Raw genomic sequence first — 17,053 nt, forward strand, 5'->3', positions numbered from 1 at the left:
GGTGCCTCGAGGCGAGGGTCAGGGACTCGGGGCACCCCCGAGGCGGGGTTTTTCTTTAAACTTGGGAAAACCTTCAATAAAATCCATACTAATACTTCGCCAAGACAGAGAAGGTATATTCAAAAGCTGCAAAGAGACCAGGACAGGCTATTGAATCAGCCTTGCTATTCTGACACGCAACACCCTTTTGACATAAACCTCAACTTCCTTTCGACAGAACAATGCAATCACTCTTCTATAAATATGATCTTTCCCATAAATGACCTCCCATCAGTGCATCATGCCACAACTGATTATATGAACTGGTCGTTATTTCTAATATAATGAACATCAAGCCGTTAGTATTATATATCATTTCATTAAGAATTTGGGGAACAAAGGTTAATTGCTTGGTACTTCACTACCTTGAAAACAAACAATATATTATTCGATCTAGGGTTAATTTCCTAACTCTTTCACTTTCAGAGAGCTAATCAAGTAGCAATTTCTATATTCAGTAGGAGTTTATTCGATGCTTCTGTTCTTTCATTAGAAAGAGAGCACTATTCTATTTTACAAGCTTTTCTGTAAATAGTGAATTTATATGTTGAAATTTATGACGTCCGCATGAAATCAAGGCCTTTCCTCATATTATCCATCAGAAACTTGTAATTTTTCCAGGATAGTTTGCTTTATATTCTGTGAACCATATGTCTGGATAATGCAATTCATTTGCACAAATTCTGCTTTAGGATACAGTGAACCCATCTATGCATGTCGGTATACCTGTGACTAATAGTCAACAGAAACTTTTACAGGGATTCTGCAGTAGCCCAGCAGCTGTTCAGATGTACCATATGCTTTATCAGTTTGATTTTGGTTGGAGTATGCCTCTTGGAATGAACTGTCCTCCATAGTCTATACAACATACTCTATCAGGTAGCTAATAGGCAGAAACCAGGAAATAAAGTTGATACATTGGATTGGTACTTTGGTAATCAATGACAGAGCCACATTGACGGTGGTTAGATGAACATCCTTTGTCGGAGAATTATACGTGTCTATAAAGATTTATGTATATATAGGTCAAAAATTACTTTTATACATATTTGTTAAAATCTTGAACACCTTTTGTGATATTCCGGGCTTCGTCATTATTGCTAGTTGCTAGTTGGGAGTTGAGACTTGCATATCTAATTAGAATGGCATTATAAGGTTCTAATAAAGAAAGGGAATGTATGTTCTCTTTATTAGAAATAGGTTCTTGATTAAAAATCTTTTCTTTCTGATCGTTTATAGTGAATTGTAATTGACTTAGAATGTGTTCCCACTTCCTACAGCTCTTTTATTGGAACCATGTCTTTTTTCCTTTTTAGGTGGTAGGAGTGTCAGAAGTCAAAAGTAATTTGGTTGCAGAAGGAGTCCGACTTGTGAAGAACTTAAATGGTAGTCTCATATCTTATCCTTGTTGAATTATTTACTATTTGACATCATTTGCACATTGATCTGTAAGACTTAACTTCCATTTCAAACTATTTATTTATGAGTCAGCTTGTAGGGCCAAATTTCAGGATATTGATCAGAGAAAATGTGTAGCTGCTGCAGGAAATCTTTTCGGTATTAATGATTCTGAGGTATGTCCAATGTCCGATGGCAATTGAACTCAATGTCTGTGTCTCGAGGCACAGGGGTTGGGTGCCTCGAGGCGGAGGGTGGCCTTAAGTCCAGTTCAGTGTCTTAACGTGTCTGTGACTGTTAGTTGGATCTATCACCTATGATTGAACTCGAATCTCTTTCTAATCTGTCTTTGCCGTTTAAATTATTGATACTCGATCTTGGTTATAACAGGATCTGCAAAAATGTAAAAGATGTTTAATCCCCACAAATTGACAACCTTGTTTTTAGTTATTATTAGAGTTGTCTTATCAATTATAAGTGTAATTGCGAAATCAATATTTGATGCATTTCCTCTATAACGGGCTATATGCAAGTTTATAATTCTCTTATAATGGAAAAATAAAAATCTCTATGTTGTAGTAAGATATCATCATTTGTCAGCTTAGATCAGATGCTTATACGTGAAAATTGTTAACGTTGGTTAGAGACTTGACATGTTGCAGACCTATGTAGTGATTCTTTCTGATTGAATTGTTGTTTATGTTTGCACTTGGTGGCAACATTCGGAGAATCATGCCTACGTGCAGCAAGATGCTCATGAGTTCTTCATTTAAATGTTGGACAAGTTTGGCAATCAAAGGTATATTTTGATGAGAATGGTTCTTATACTTCTTGTCTCATGTAGGACATGGTATGGGGTCTGTTTGCTTTGAATTAGCATATCGCTCATCTCTTTCTATTTGAAATAATGCAGTACAGTGAGTAGCTATAGTACAGATCTTGTCATGTACATGCTCGATTTTCGATTTCAAAATTTCCGCTTGTACTTCTATTTGGGATCAATTTCATTGATGAGAAAATGGGTGATTCATGTATTAAGACCTTGACAACTTGAGATTTTTGTGGCTTTCTCTTCTACATTGTCTCTTATAAGAAACATTTCTTATACAGATAATGGAGATTGCCAGTGTATAGCTCATAGGGATTTCTATGGGCCCTTGAGATCAGATGTCACCTGTGCATCATGCGGTTTCACTTCAACTACTCATGATCCTTGTATGGACATTTCTCTCTACTTGAGTGCGTGCAACTCCAGCCGAAAGGATTTTGGTAGTAAGTTCGGTAAACCAAGTGAATCTCTTGTAGGTTGCTTGGACCTCTTTACATGACTAGAAAAATTGGGATCCGATCAGAAACTGTACTGTGGAAATGGTCAGGAATAGCAAGACGCATTAAAACAAATGTCCATCAAAAAGTTCCCACTTATGCTCTGCTTTCACATATTGAACATTCCTTCCCCCTCCCCCCCCGAAAAATGTTCAAAAAGATCAATCGTCGTGTGCAATTTATTTTCTCTTTGGATATGAAGCTATATTTATCATCTTCAACTGTAAGGAAAAGATACAGGAACAAAATCTTTTTGTTTGACGGTGATGAATCAGATGTTTATACATAATTTGAAATTATTACAGTGATCACACATTTAGGAATGTTAGAATCTGGTTGCTACGTGACTTATTTGCGTTTGAGAAACCAATGGTACAAATGTGACGGATAAGATTGTGTCACGTGTCCTTATTTAGTCTTCCGTTAGTATAATGTGTGATGGAGGATTTCTGCATACCATTTACGATAATTTGGAGGTATATTTGTCCATTTTCCCATTATTTTTTACTACGTATAGTATGAAAAAAAAATTCTTTACCAATTTATCAAAATGGACAAGTAAAATGAAATATCTATTTTTAATATAAGAGTCAAGTAAAAAACATTCAAAAAAAGAAAAAAAAAGATTACTTCTTTTAAACTCTATAACCCTACCCCTCTTTGATTTCCTTCTCTCTTCTCGCTTTCAATAATAAAGAAAAAATGTGTTGTGATTTATTTTGCTTTCACAAATCATAATGGTGAGTAAAAATATCAAATGTTGACTAGAATATAATTACAAGAATATAACATGAAGTGTAAAAGGTTTTTTTAGGGGTGTAATTTCATAGATGCAATGTGAAAGGGTAGAGTATATATATATCTTATTTATTCCTATTTTAAGAAAGTAGAGAAATTATTTTTAATAAATTCTTGACTGAACCGAATAATGAAAAGAGGAACTGATAACAAGTAGGAATTCCTTCACCTCTACTACTTAGGCCTATCTTTTTTCCTCCTCAAATCTTTTATGTCTAATTAAAATAATAATAATAATTGAAGTATACTAAAAACACAGAGATCAAAATATTCAATTTGAGGGTTAATTTTATAGATGATCACAAAAAAATAAATTTATTGTATCAAAATTATTAAATTACTTAAATATAAATATTATAGAAAGTCGTTAAATAATTATTGTAGTTCTTTTAATTACAAAAAACAAAATAAAAAAAAATGTGATTATTGTTGCAACGAAGCAAAGATGTTACTAGAATCATTTTTATTTAATTTCGTTGTATGAAAATTTAGGGTCAATTATTTTCTGTCCGTAATCGTAACTGATAATCAAACGGCCTCGCCGTGGAGGAGGGGTAGCTGTATCCCGGCGAAATGGCGGACGAGGAAGAGAGAGCACTGGAAGAGCAGCTGGAAATTCAATTGGATGAGCAGAAAGACGCTCTCCATTCTCTCACTGAAGCACTATCCTCTGATCCTTCCGATCCTGAACTCCTCTCGGTATGTTCCCACAACCTAGGGTTTTCTCTCCCATTTTTTTTTATTCATTTTATAACCTCCTATGAAATTGTGTTGAATCCTTAAACGAAGAAAGAATTTAATTAGAGATATGGTTTTGGGTGGAATGGCACAACAACTATATATTTTTCAACTTATGCCAGTGTTGTTGAAGCCAAAAAGCTCTAAAAAGTGCCCATAGTGGAATTAACCTATGGGCTTTAGTTTAAAAAGGTGCAAAATTCATAGTGTTTTGAGCTTAAGGGTGAGTTAAATGAGCCTTTGATAACACTGTATGCAAGTTATGAGAAGTTGAATGTCAACAATCATCATTCAATTTAATAGGAAAAATGACTATCTAATTGTGAAATTAAACTTTCTGGGATAACATAGAGGTTTGTACTTTTCTGTGTTAAAGTGAAAGGAGATAATTGAAATTGCTATCTTTATGGAAACAGGTTCGTGAAGAGCTTGTTCAGTCTATAAAAGACACTGAGGAAGGCCTTCTTCACCTAAAACGGGCAAGGTTGTTGCTAGAGGTTGATGCTTCTTTACATGGTTTCAAGGAGCAAACTGCTGAGGTTGAGGTGGAGCCTCTTGATCCAACAGAGATTGAAGCAGAACCACTAGTGGATGAAGAGTATGCTGTTGGATCAAAATGTAGATTTCGCAATAATGATGGAAGGTGGTATAATGGTCTAATCGTGGGGTTGGAGGGTTCTCATTTTGCAAAAGTTTGTTTCCGCACTCCAACGTCTGAAAACATGGTGGTGAGTACTCTCTGTTCTCTTTTGCATGTCTCTGTACCGACTTTTCTTATTCTCAGTAAGACTGCTTGTAAGTTGATCTCTCTTTTTCGTTGTTGGTGTTTTTGTTGCATCATTTTAATTATATTTTCTGTACTTTGATAAAGGATAGGGTTTCCTCTTAGTACTTCATAAAGCTTGATTCTATATTCCATATATCCTGCATTGTCTAGACCATTTGGTGTGTACCTTTTCTTAATGATGCTTCAGTAGTTTGTTTGCATTCTTTAGCAACATTTGTAATTGTTGTGCTCGAACTTACCCTCCAAGCTTATGTATTCTGTATCAACCAAACCATATTTAGTTCTTTTATACCAACTTTTTGCCATAGGAATGCCAAATTGTGGTTCACCCTCTTGTTCACAGTGGTATCTTTCACATAATATTTTGTGGTTGTCTCTCTTTTTGGCTTTTGCTTGTAACATTCTGTGTGGGGATCAAACCTTGTGCAAGCAGATTGCCACAAACCTCATACCAGTGATAACCTCTCACCCAACTGGATACAGAAAGAAAAAAAAACTAAAAAGGTTTAAAATAATGAAGATGAGGTCTAAGAATTTAGATAATTCAGAATACAAAGCAAGGGAACTTTGATGAACATTTACAGATTTGATGAGATGCAGCATCCTCCCTATTTCTGACCACCGAATTGTTCTCTGAAGACATCAAACTAACATCAACTTCACTTTTCACTATGTCGCCCTTCCATTAAAAAAGGTTATTGGAAGGAATAATTTTGTCTTCCCCGATTGCCATTATCAAGGATAGATATGAAAATTGTTGAAAGGACAGTCATTTATAAGAGCTTTTGCTTGTCTTGTGAGGAATACAAGTTGGACTGTGGCAAAGAAATCAATGATACACTCGTAGGTACTGAAACTGAGTGTTCGGAAAACACGTGCATAGATTGATGAACTGATGACAATCTTCATAGTTATTTTTACATGATTTAGTGCAGTTCATTGATCGGAACAAAAGATTAATTTTAGCTTTTCACTTTTTGTAAGCATATTTTCCGTCTATCATAGTACCAAAAATTGTGGAACCTAATGCTAGTTTGGTTTTTGTTAATCAGTCTAATTAAGAAAGTTCGTCTCCACTGTCTTTCATATACCCACATAGTTTGGACAACAACTGCCGTGCTGGTCCTAGCAGCTTATTTCCGTTCTACAAATTTGATGCACTCTTGTCTCATGTTGATCTTTGGTATGTTTTGTGTTCATAGGTAAATCTTAGCACACCTCCCTTTCTGCTTGAGAAACAGTGAAGTAGTTTTTGTATCTCTTCTCTCAGATTATGCAGTCCTTGCTTCTTGAATCTTCTTGTGGTTTCCCTAGTCACAGAATGCTTAGATTCTAGTCTTATCACTTGCTAATGATAGATCACGCTGGTGCAGATGTGCCAGTTCTTTCTACAGCAGCGATGTCGATTTGGTAGTAGTTGCCGCTTATCACATGGTATGTTGGAATGAACAGAATCTGGACTGAGATCTTAGAATTGGTTTGACATTCACATCTTTCTTTGTGTCTATCCCTGGTGGAGAAAATATGAGAGAAATCAGACTTTGCTTTCCCTTTCATCCTGTAGTAAAAAAAAATTATATTTGTTTCATTTGAAATAAAAGTAGTTAACTGTGTAAGCTAAAGATCTTTCCCTTGAAAAGAGAAATAATTGTCAAGTTGTCTGTACTGGTGCAGAAGTTTTGACTGATAAATTGACTCTTGTAACCCTTGCTACACTTGAATGATCTGCATTGTAATGCAACGGATTGAATGGTTTGCAGTTTTTAAGCACTGTTGACTGCAGTCTGCTAATGCTAATCGGGGGGCTAATATTCCGGAAATGAAAAATGCCAAAAAAGGAACAAGGATGAATATTATTAGACATGCCCAAAAAAAAAAAATCATATTTGTATAGCGGAAACATAGTGCACTCCTATGACTTATGAGCATGGGAAATATACGGGATTCGATTGGTCGATTTTTTCTTTGCTCTTTTTTTTAGGTGGCTGTTATAAACATTGAACTGCTGATCTACTGCTGGATATATCAGTGTGGGATAATGTATGGCGTTTTTGTAGTTAGTTCAAGCCTCTTAACACTCAATAGATGTCTAATTTTATGTTATTTCAGGTATCGACATTCCAATATCCTCGTTAAAGAAGTATATCCCTATGAAATGGGATTCATCACTTGCAGGTTCCTGCATCTGGGCTCGCTCAGATAGCAAAGCTGGACTTTGGAAAAAAGCTGAACTTGGGTCTTGGGACGAAAAGCTTAATTTGGGGCACATTGTTTTCCGTGATGATGGAAGTTCTGCTACGCTTGGAGCTGAAAATATTGAACTGTCTGAACATGCAGAGGCAAGTGATGAAGAAGAGAGTTACTCGGGTTCAGAAGAATCTGATTCTAGTGACTATGAAGAAGATAGTCCAGAAGGGTTAGGATTTGTTGAAAGCACATCCCTGCAGCGTGGTGTCCAGACAGAAACAACACTTTTTGCTAAGTGGGAGAATCACACACGTGGCATAGCTTCCAGGATGATGGCAAACATGGGTTACCGTGAAGGAATGGGGTTAGGTGCATCTGGACAGGGAATGGTGAATCCTATTCCTGTGAAAGTTCTTCCACCAAAACAATCTCTTGACCATGCCATTAAAAACCAGAAAGCTGAGCATGAAGACAAAAAACATAAGAAAAGAAGTAGGGGTGGTAAGAGGAAACGTGAGAAGAAATTTGCAGCAGCTGCTCGGGCTGCAAAAGAAGTAGAGGAATCAAGACCAGATGTGTTTAGTCTTATCAATACTCAGCTTGCAGTGCATGAAGAAACCATGAACAACAGCACAGGAAATAGGCGGCGAAGTAAGGCAAAAGGGGAAGAGAAGAAAGAAGATAGGAGGGCTCTGGTTGCATATGATGATGAGATAAAAGGGTTGAGGATACAGGCTCAGAAACTGGAAGAAATGGTGCAGCGCAACAGAAATGAGAAGCCTGTTTATGAAGCTGCTATGAGGAAGCTAAATGAAACTCGTAAAGCTATAGCCACTGCCGAAGCTGCTCATGCCTCTGCATCAAATGCAGTTCATAGCAAGGAAAAGGAAAAGAGATGGCTGAAATTCTAGAGTAGCTCATAACTTATTTTGTATAACCTGAATGATTTCGAGGTCTTTCAATTCAGTAGGATGCTTCTGGCGAATCACAATTCTTTTAATATTAATTCACTTTCCTTTTCATGAGTTCATTTTTACTACTTTGATGAGTCTCTATAGGAGTTTTTTAATATTGTTTCTCATTCCTGTTTCTTGAGTTCATTTTTCTACTTTGATGAGTCTGTAGGAGAGATTTTGAAATTTGCCCTACGTCAATAATATAACAGTTTTTGAACTTCACTTTTTATCAGTAATACATCAATTTCCTTTGTATCTGTTGTTGTATCAGTTAAAGAGCGAATTGTTATATCATTATATCACTCATAGAGCTAATTTCAGAAACTCGCTACATTTGGTAACTATCCAAACTATTGCTATGTTGATAATTAGGCGTCAAACTGTTATTATTTCTGGATTTTTATGAGGGAAATCTATCACTTCACTGGTATTTTACACCATCTGAGAACCCAACAAAGCACTAGCTCAAAGTGGAGAGGAGCAATATTTGGATTTCACCTCAAGAGTAAAATGCTAAGTCATTGTTGCATTTTTAACCCCAAAGAAACTAAAAGGATCATTCAATTGTTTAACCCTTCAACTCTATTGTTCCTTTGCATCCTACAGCTTTCAGTAAAAAATAACAAAAAGACATCTTCATAAATCTACGATTCAATAATCAGCGTCAAAATCTTCACTATTGTTATAGTATCCAGTTCCATATCCATAATATATGATTCATTGTCTCTAAACGAGTCATCATCTTCACCATATTCATTCTCATCAATTTTTGGATTTCACCTCAAGAGTAAAATGCCAAGTCATTGTTGCATTTTTAACCCCAAAGAAACTAAAAGGATCATTCAATTGTTTAACCCTTCTACTCTATTGTTCCTTTGCATCCTACAGCTTTCAGTAAAAATAACAAAAAGATATCTTTATAAATTTACGATTCAATAATCAGCATCAAAATCTTCACTATTGTTATAGTATCCAGTTCCATATCCATAATATGAATCATCATCATTGTCTCTAAACGAGTCATCATCTTCACCATATTCATTCTCCTGTTCAAGCTCGTGGAACCCAATTTTCAGGTTTTCAGCTGAATCACCATTTGCACATGCCTTAGGTTCCAGTCCTCCAAGCTCTGCCTCTACAGGAACTTGCTTCTGCAACACAATTCAAAGAACAATGTCAAATGCAAAAGAATTTGCTCGTGAAATGGCTGATATGAAATTAGCCCCTTTTCTTTTCTTTTTTTCCCTTTTGGAACTGTTTTACAGATCCTATGACAAACAATAGGTGCATTAAGCACACATCGCTGGACATCCATAGCTAAAGCACAAAGAGAGAGCAGTAGAAAGGAATACCAATTCATCAGTCAGCTTCTGCAAAGCATTGTAATTTATTTTTGAACTTGTTCTCTGAAAATATTTGAATTATATTTTAGTATAACCAGCACATTCTACCATCTAAAATACAGAATGAGCAAAAAGGATGTTTAGCTGGTATATGCGCACCTTGTTCTCTACTTTTTCCGTTGTTTTAGCAGATTTCTTAGCATGGACATCCTTTTTATGTCCAATTTCCCGTTTTCTTTTCTTCGCATGTAGTTTATCATCACCCTGAGAAAGAAGCAAGTTGAACAATTACAACTTCAAATAGATGGGTCATTAGTAGATCAATAGAGGAGTCGTACATTTAAGAAGACAGAGACTAAGGTACTTCTATTTATCTAATGAAAAATGGAGAGGAGAGAGTGAAGTTGTTGATCAGAAATTGCATCTCTGCATATGAAAGATTGCATTACAATGCCATTCCATTTTCTTTTTCTTTCATTTACTCTGGAACCACTAAGTTCATTAGATGCCGATTCTTATGTCGTGAATTTCTGTTTGTCTAATGAAAAATGGCGAGGAGACAGTGAAGTCATGGATCAAAACAGGGCATCACTGCATATGAATTAACTGTCAGCAACCTAAGTTTAGGCTACTAAAGCACCTTTCAACTATCTTCCACTCGGATAGGGAGAGGGAGAGGGAGAGAGAGATCAGCAGCAATGAACATATATTATTATCTACAGCTTGCTAAAAGTGGCTTTAGCAGCATTCCATTTCTTAAACTTCCAGTCTTCACTATGGATATAAATTCTTCGACATTAACAGAGGAATCTAACATATGAACAGGTCTAATCAAACAAGTAGGTGGAAGACAACCACCAGGAAACAAGATAACGAGGATAATGCATCTGGATGAACAGATATGTCAGGACACCACAAGAAACACAGAAGATACTCTATTGTCTATCTTATAAAACGAACTAGAACAAGCAGAAAGGCATTTACTCTTTAAGAGAAGTGTCAATTACTTCAGACAAAATCCGCTATAGTTAAAACTATTATGTAGAAGAGTAGATGGAAGAAGGGAATACCTTAGCAAACTCTTTATTCATTTTTTCCCATATGATCTTCTTGTAATGAATCTCCTTCGTGTTATTGAGATATCCAACAACCTTCGCCACATCAAAAGTTAATTGTGATTACACTGATGTCTATAACCACATAACAAACACAGACATTGAGTTCAACTGCCATAGGGCATTGGAAATACCTCAGAATCATCAATACCAGAAAGATTTCCGGCAGCAGCTACACGTTTTCTCTGATCAATATCCTGAAATTTGGCCCTACAAGCTGACTCACAAAGAAATAGTTTGAAATGGAAGTTAAGTCTTACAGATCAATCTGCAAATGATGTCAAATAGTAAACAATTCAACAAGGATAAGATATGAGACTACCATTTAAGTTCTTCACAAGCCGGACTCCATCTGCAACCAAATTACTTTTAACTTCGGACACTCCTACCACCTAAAAAGGAAAAAAGACGTTGTTCCAATAAAAGAGCTGTGGGAAGTGGGAACGCATTCTAACTCGATTACATTTCACGATAACAGATCAGAAAGAAAAAGATTTTTAATGAAGAACCTATATCTAATAAACCATACATTTCCTTTCTTTATTAGGACCTTACAACGCCATTCTAATTAGATATGCAAGTCTCAGCTCCCAACTAGCAACTAGCAATAATGACGAAGCCCGGAATTTCACAAAAGGTGTTCAAGATTTAAATAAATATGTATAAAAGTAATTTTTGACCTATATATACATAAATTTTTACAGACACGTATAATTCTCCGACAAAGGATGTTCAACTGACCACCGACTATGTGGTTCTGTCATTGATTACCAAAGTACCAATCCAAAGTATCAACCTTATTTCCTGGTTTCTGCCTATGAGCTACCTGATAGAGTATGTTGTACAGACTATGGAGGACAGTTCATTCCAAGAGGCATACTTCAACCGAAATCAAACTGATTAAGCATATGGTACATCTGAACAGCTGTTGGGCTACTGCAGAATCCCTGTAAAAGTTCCTGTGGACTATTAGTCACAGGGTACCGACATGCATAGATGGGTTCACTGTATCCTAAAGCAGAATTTGTGCAAATGAATTGCATTATCCAGACTTATGGTTCACAGAATATGAAGCAAACAATCCTGAAAAAATTACACGTTTCTGATGGATAATATGAGGAAAGGCCTTGATTTCATGCGGACGTCACAAATTTCAACATATGAATTCACTATTTACAGAAAAGCTTGTACAATGGAATAGTGCACTCTTTCTAATGAAAGAACAGAAGCATTGTATATACTCCTACTGAATATAGAAATTACTACTTGATTAGCTCTCTGAAAGTGAAAGAGTTGGGAAATTAATCAGATAACATATTGTTTTGATTTCAAGGTAGTGAAGTACCAGTCAATGAACCTCTGTTCCCCAAATTCTTAATGAAATGATATATAATACTAACGGCTTGATGTTCCTTATATTAGAAATAATGAGCAGTTCATATAATCAGTTGTGGCATGATTCACTGATGGGAGGTCATTTCTGGGATGGATCATATTAATTGAAGAGTGATTGCATTGTTCTGTCGGAAGGAAGTTGAGGTTTATGTCAAAAGGGTGTTGTGTGTCAGAAAAGCAAGGCTGATTCAGTAGCCTGTCCTGGTCTCTTTGCAGCTTTTGAATATACCTGCTCTGGCTTGAGGAAGTATTAGTATGGATTTAATTGAAGGTTTGCCGAAGTTCAAAGAAAAATCTGCGATATGGGTCATAGTTGATAGACTAACTAAATAAGCTCAGTTTTTGGCAATTTCCCATCCTTATTCAGTTGTTGAGTTAGTTGTCCTATTAAGGAGAATATCTTCAAGTTGCATGGGATGCCTGAAGATATAGTCAGTGACAGGGATCTCATATTCACTAGCAAGTTGTGGCAAGAGTTGTTTGCTATTCAAGGAGTGAATTTGAACACTTTCATTGCCTACCATCCTCAGTCTGATGGACAGACTGAGGTTGTGAATAGATGTTTGGAAACTTATCTCAGATGTTACTCTAATAATTCACCTTCTGATTGGGCTAAGTGTATCATTTTCAGAGTGGTGGTTACAACGCTACCTTTCATACATCCACTCAAACTACTGCTTTTAAGGCACTCTATGGTCAACCACCACGATTACATTTGCCTTATATGGCTGGAGATTCAGAGTTACCTGAGGTGGACAGAAGTTTGATCACTAGGGAGTTCAAGCTTCAGCCACTGAAGTTACATCTCACCAGAGCTCAGCAGAGAATGGAGCCTCAAGTTAATAAGAAGAGAGGTCTGACAGCTAATTCAAGGAAGGTGACTGGGCTTTCCTTATAAAATACAACCTCACTGGCAGGTCACTATGTCCACTCAACACTTAAGCAAGCTCTCATTAAAGTGTTATGGCTCTTGCATGATCATTCAGAAGGTGGGAGCTGTTGCTTACAAATTGTCTCTGCCCCTGACTTGCTTATTCATCCCACAATTCATGTCTCTTTACTCAATCCTAGTCATGCTATTCCTGAGACCTAAGTTCCTCGGACTCGCCAAAATGTTGCCGCACCCGTGTCGGATCCTTCAAAAATACACTATTTTGGAGGATCCGACATGCACCCGTCGACATTTTTGAAGAGTCCAAGCAACATAGCCTGAGACAATCACTCATCCACCAGTGGTGAACATGGTCAGTCCCTATTGTCCTCAACCTGTTAATGTATTGGATCGTAAGATGATTCAAAAGGGAAATAAGTTGTGGCTCAATTGCCCATTCAGTGGGCACATTGGCCAGAAGATCAGTCTTCTTGGGAGGATGTTAACTCCCTGAAGGTTCAATTTCCTGCATTTCATCCTTGAGGGGGTGTTATTGATGTGCCCAGCAATCACATGATTATGAACTGCAGATGGGATTAGTACTTTCAGCTTGCGCGATGGTATAGTGAGGGTTGTTATGAGTTAGCTATCACCACTCCGGCACTACTCTTTAGTCCCTTATGTTTAATGTAGAAAGTTATAGTAAGTACACAATTAGCACATCTAATCCCACGGAGAGTTGCATTGGCTGAGTATATGTAATGCTGGAAGACTCCATTTTTACCATATGAATGAGAATCTATAGCTTTCTATTCTCTTCTTAGTTTTTCCTTTGCTCTAGCTGTAATTCAAATCCCTAAATTGCTCAAATCTACATTAAGTATGCTCCTAATGATTCACCGGAAAAAGGTTTAAATTGCTCAAATCTACATCAAGTGTGCTCCTAATGATTCACCGGAAAAGTTTACTGTAACAGAAAAACCCTTTACCATAAAAAGAAACCTACATAATTAATGAGAGATACTGTAATGCAAGAAGGAATATAGAAAAAGAAACATTAGGTTGTTTGGTGCGCGAAAACTGGGCCGAACAAGAGGGTTATAAAAATACAAAACATTATTAGGTTGTTCACCCAAAAAAAGAAGAAAACATACCCTTTGTTCTGTTGATTTTCCATTATCGGAGGGTCTTCCTGTGATGGCCATTGTTACTTTTGAATCAGACGGAAACTTTTATTTATATAAAGAACAGGACGAAGCTTTGCCAACTTCCCTCGGATCAGAATTTATCGAACCCGAACCCGCCCCCCTTTGTCGGATACCCAAAATATCCTTTTCATATTAAATTGGGAATAAATTATCTCAAAACTACTGTCATATTTACCTCATATAAGAATGAGATTAACTAATTTTAAAATAACTAATTAGAGAATAACTTATTTTGTAATTCAAACATTTTTTCACTTAGAAACAATTATATACATCACAATCTCTTTTCTCAATCAAAATATCAAAGAGTTGTAGAAAACATTCTCTAACTCTCAAACTTTCATTTACTTTTCAAATATATGCATGAAATCAATTGAATTCATTTTTATTTTACTTTTTTACTCGAATTCTTTTTTCCAATATGTTAGGAAAATCCAAATGGAGAGTTTTGTATTAGTATAAGGAGGGGCAAAAAATAAAATTATAAACTAAATCAAGTAATGATTACCCTATTTTTTTTTAACACTATTCATATGATTATAGTAAAATTCTAGATTTTTGAAGAATATAATTTAACAAATATAAAAGTATACCTTCTTAATTTTGCGTGAATAAAAAATTTAATTTTTATTATAAGGTACAACTAAAGGGCACAAAATATTTAAAATAACAATATCAAACATTACAATAACCAAATATTCATAAAAAAAAAATGACACATGAACTGATAAAATGAACTACATAGCATAAAAATAGTTTGTTAACTAAGAAGTGTAGTTTTGCTTTATAAGCTGAAGAATGGCAGCATATATTTCCCCCTTCTTTTGATTTATGGCATATAAACTATTTTCCAAAGATTTAATGTCATTTTTAATAGATTCCAATTCTCTCTTGAGATTCTCCACATTGTGATTGAAAATTCTCTTTTCTCTCCTCATATTCTGTATTTCAGTAAATGTGACCTGTAAATCAGAGTTTTAGTTGTTAATTTATTTCCAAATGAATCATAAAACAATTCATATAAAATGCATTTAAATTGGAGTACTTCAATAAACTACTTCTTCACCGTTTGTTCTAATTTATGTGATTCTATTTTTTTTAATCAATATAAAAAAAAATAAAACATTTTTTATATCTAGTATTCCTTGTGTCTTAGAATAATTATCATATTTTACTTTTTGAGAGTCAATTTGATTGATATATGGAGCTAAATTGTATTATATAAATTGAACACATCAAAATAAAATTTAGGGAGTAACAATTTAATTTTAAAAAATTCAGTTTACACTTAATAAGATAATTATAATCACACAAATATGATAAATAGCTTGTTTTAGATCACACTACATTTCAGAAGTTTTTTTTTTATTCTTAAATTCTATACTCAATTAAATACAATCTCACAAAGTAAAACTTCGTACTCAATCAAATACGATCACATAAATTGAAACAGAAAAAATAGTACATATAAGTTGTCTCTATTCAAATTTCATTTTAAGTATGAATTTAAAAAGTCACATATTTATGTAAGTACTGATATCCAAATGAACAAAGAGTTCAATTATTTGACTGTTAATAAAACCACATCATGAAATTAATAACAAATCCTACAAAATATTGTTAATTAATTACCTGATTTTGATTCATTTTTGTGTCTGTAGGACTTATAATTTCCCTTCCTATTTCCTTTGCGCTTCTCATTTCCCTAAAAATCCTCTTTTCATCAGCCAAAGTTTTACTCCCATGTTGTGTTTTGTAGCACAAAGTCTTAATCTGTCATTAAAATGGGACAATTAATAATTACTAAAATTTAATTTGATAAAGTCATAACACAATTAGTCTTAATTTGAATTGAAGAGGAAAATGAAGAAAAAAAAGATAAATAAACAACTTACAGATAAAGGTTCCTTTTCTACTGAAGTGAGAATTTTTGTATCCCAAATATATTGTACATCATAGTCATATCTTTCCCACTCTATTGTCCATATTGTATATTCGTCAGGCAATAGCTCCTTCAATCTTTCAAGTAAAAAATATTTATCTGACTGTACATATATTGAGAGAGAAAATATTTAGATAAAATAAAAAAAAAAGATTATTTATAACAATTACATGAATTTCTTCAGCATGTCACATATATTTAAACAAAAATGTTTTAAAAGAAAAAAAAATAGAGATAAAATTATGCCTAGGAATATAAAAGTAAAGTTAGTTCTGGCGTAATATTTATCGCCTAGATCATATTTCACAAAATCTTTTTAAAGGTAAAAAAGAAAAAGGATTTGATTCCACCATTAAATTTTAATAGTCAAGGTGTTTTTAATTTATAGGTTTGAAATAGTCTCTTTTTCTTCCAACATATATCGGATTTTATTTTGTGTCTTCCATAAGTATTTTAGTCATGTAACCGTCTTTATTTATTTACTATAGTGATAACTAAATATTTTTTTGACAAGTTTTCAACTTTTTATATTTGGTTGGATATATTTTAGAAAATTCAGAAAATAATACTTTTTAAAAATCAGAAAATAATAGTAATTTTGCCGGAAATAGAAAAAACAATTATAAGTGATATTGCATGTTAACTTTTTAATTTTCATGTACAGTTACATATATACCATCACATAAAATAAAACGGAGAAGAAGTGCATATGAAAGCAGTTCCATTTACCTTCTTTTCTGCTATTTTTTCAATAATTTGAGCTCGAACTTCGTTTTGCACGTTAATTAATGTTGCTGCTTCTTCAATTCTTGTTTCAATTTGTTGATTTGTGAGGAATTGGGAGTTTGATTCCATCTCCAAAAAGACAAAAGGGTCTCTCTTGACGTAGAGAAATGATCCATTATTGATCTTAAGTAGTTGTTAAGAAACGAATTTTTATTTAATTCTAT

General features: G+C 34.6%; 3 protein-coding genes across 4 annotated transcripts; 1 reads left to right on the forward strand and 2 right to left on the reverse strand.

Moving 5' to 3' along the window:
* Window positions 1-4,050: 4,050 nt before the first annotated feature.
* LOC125842121 (zinc finger CCCH domain-containing protein 22) lies at window positions 4,051-8,303 on the forward strand. Of its 2 annotated transcripts, none has more exons than XM_049521328.1 (4): window positions 4,051-4,260; window positions 4,716-5,027; window positions 6,460-6,520; window positions 7,196-8,303. In XM_049521328.1, the coding sequence occupies exons 1-4, from the start codon at window positions 4,135-4,137 to the stop codon at window positions 8,182-8,184; spliced, it is 1,488 nt and encodes a 495-aa protein (XP_049377285.1). In that variant the 5' UTR covers window positions 4,051-4,134; the 3' UTR covers window positions 8,185-8,303. The 2 variants fall into 2 exon arrangements, with proteins under 2 accessions (XP_049377285.1, XP_049377286.1); XM_049521329.1 differs by having other exon boundaries at window positions 7,262-8,303.
* Window positions 8,304-9,053: 750 nt separating this feature from the next.
* On the reverse strand, window positions 9,054-14,196 carry LOC125841674 (uncharacterized). Its single transcript, XM_049520841.1, has 7 exons — window positions 14,108-14,196; window positions 11,010-11,079; window positions 10,822-10,904; window positions 10,643-10,723; window positions 9,732-9,836; window positions 9,582-9,635; window positions 9,054-9,380 (listed from the first exon to the last, which is right to left on the reverse strand). Exons 1-7 carry the CDS (start codon window positions 14,156-14,158, stop codon window positions 9,162-9,164), a joined length of 663 nt encoding a protein of 220 aa, XP_049376798.1. The 5' UTR covers window positions 14,159-14,196; the 3' UTR covers window positions 9,054-9,161.
* A 570-nt stretch (window positions 14,197-14,766) lies between these two features.
* On the reverse strand, window positions 14,767-16,976 carry LOC125842241 (uncharacterized). Its single transcript, XM_049521497.1, has 4 exons — window positions 16,833-16,976; window positions 16,057-16,206; window positions 15,794-15,934; window positions 14,767-15,123 (listed from the first exon to the last, which is right to left on the reverse strand). The coding sequence occupies exons 1-4, from the start codon at window positions 16,956-16,958 to the stop codon at window positions 14,926-14,928; spliced, it is 615 nt and encodes a 204-aa protein (XP_049377454.1). The 5' UTR covers window positions 16,959-16,976; the 3' UTR covers window positions 14,767-14,925.
* Window positions 16,977-17,053: the final 77 nt, after the last annotated feature.

The sequence above is a fragment of the Solanum stenotomum genome, chromosome 10 (assembly GCF_019186545.1).
Source record: "Solanum stenotomum isolate F172 chromosome 10, ASM1918654v1, whole genome shotgun sequence".
Classification (NCBI taxonomy): Eukaryota; Viridiplantae; Streptophyta; class Magnoliopsida; order Solanales; family Solanaceae; genus Solanum; species Solanum stenotomum.

Bases quoted from the DNA above. Each gene is read 5' to 3' on its own strand.
- LOC125842121 (XM_049521328.1), top strand. From the start codon at position 4,135: ATGGCGGACGAGGAAGAGAGAGCACTGGAAGAGCAGCTGGAAATTCAA. The intron at 5,028-6,459 runs GTGAGTACTCTC...ACGCTGGTGCAG, and splicing joins CAACGTCTGAAAACATGGTG to ATGTGCCAGTTCTTTCTACA. The intron at 6,521-7,195 runs GTATGTTGGAAT...ATGTTATTTCAG, and splicing joins TAGTTGCCGCTTATCACATG to GTATCGACATTCCAATATCC.
- LOC125841674 (XM_049520841.1), bottom strand. From the start codon at position 14,158: ATGGCCATCACAGGAAGACCCTCCGATAATGGAAAATCAACAGAACAA. The intron at 10,905-11,009 runs GTAGTCTCATAT...TTTGTGAGTCAG, and splicing joins GCTTGTGAAGAACTTAAATG to CTTGTAGGGCCAAATTTCAG. The intron at 10,724-10,821 runs GTATTTCCAATG...GATGTGGCGAAG, and splicing joins CTGGTATTGATGATTCTGAG to GTTGTTGGATATCTCAATAA.
- LOC125842241 (XM_049521497.1), bottom strand. From the start codon at position 16,958: ATGGAATCAAACTCCCAATTCCTCACAAATCAACAAATTGAAACAAGA. The intron at 15,935-16,056 runs GTAAGTTGTTTA...TTTTAATGACAG, and splicing joins TAGAAAAGGAACCTTTATCT to ATTAAGACTTTGTGCTACAA. The intron at 15,124-15,793 runs GTAATTAATTAA...TCTGATTTACAG, and splicing joins CAAAAATGAATCAAAATCAG to GTCACATTTACTGAAATACA.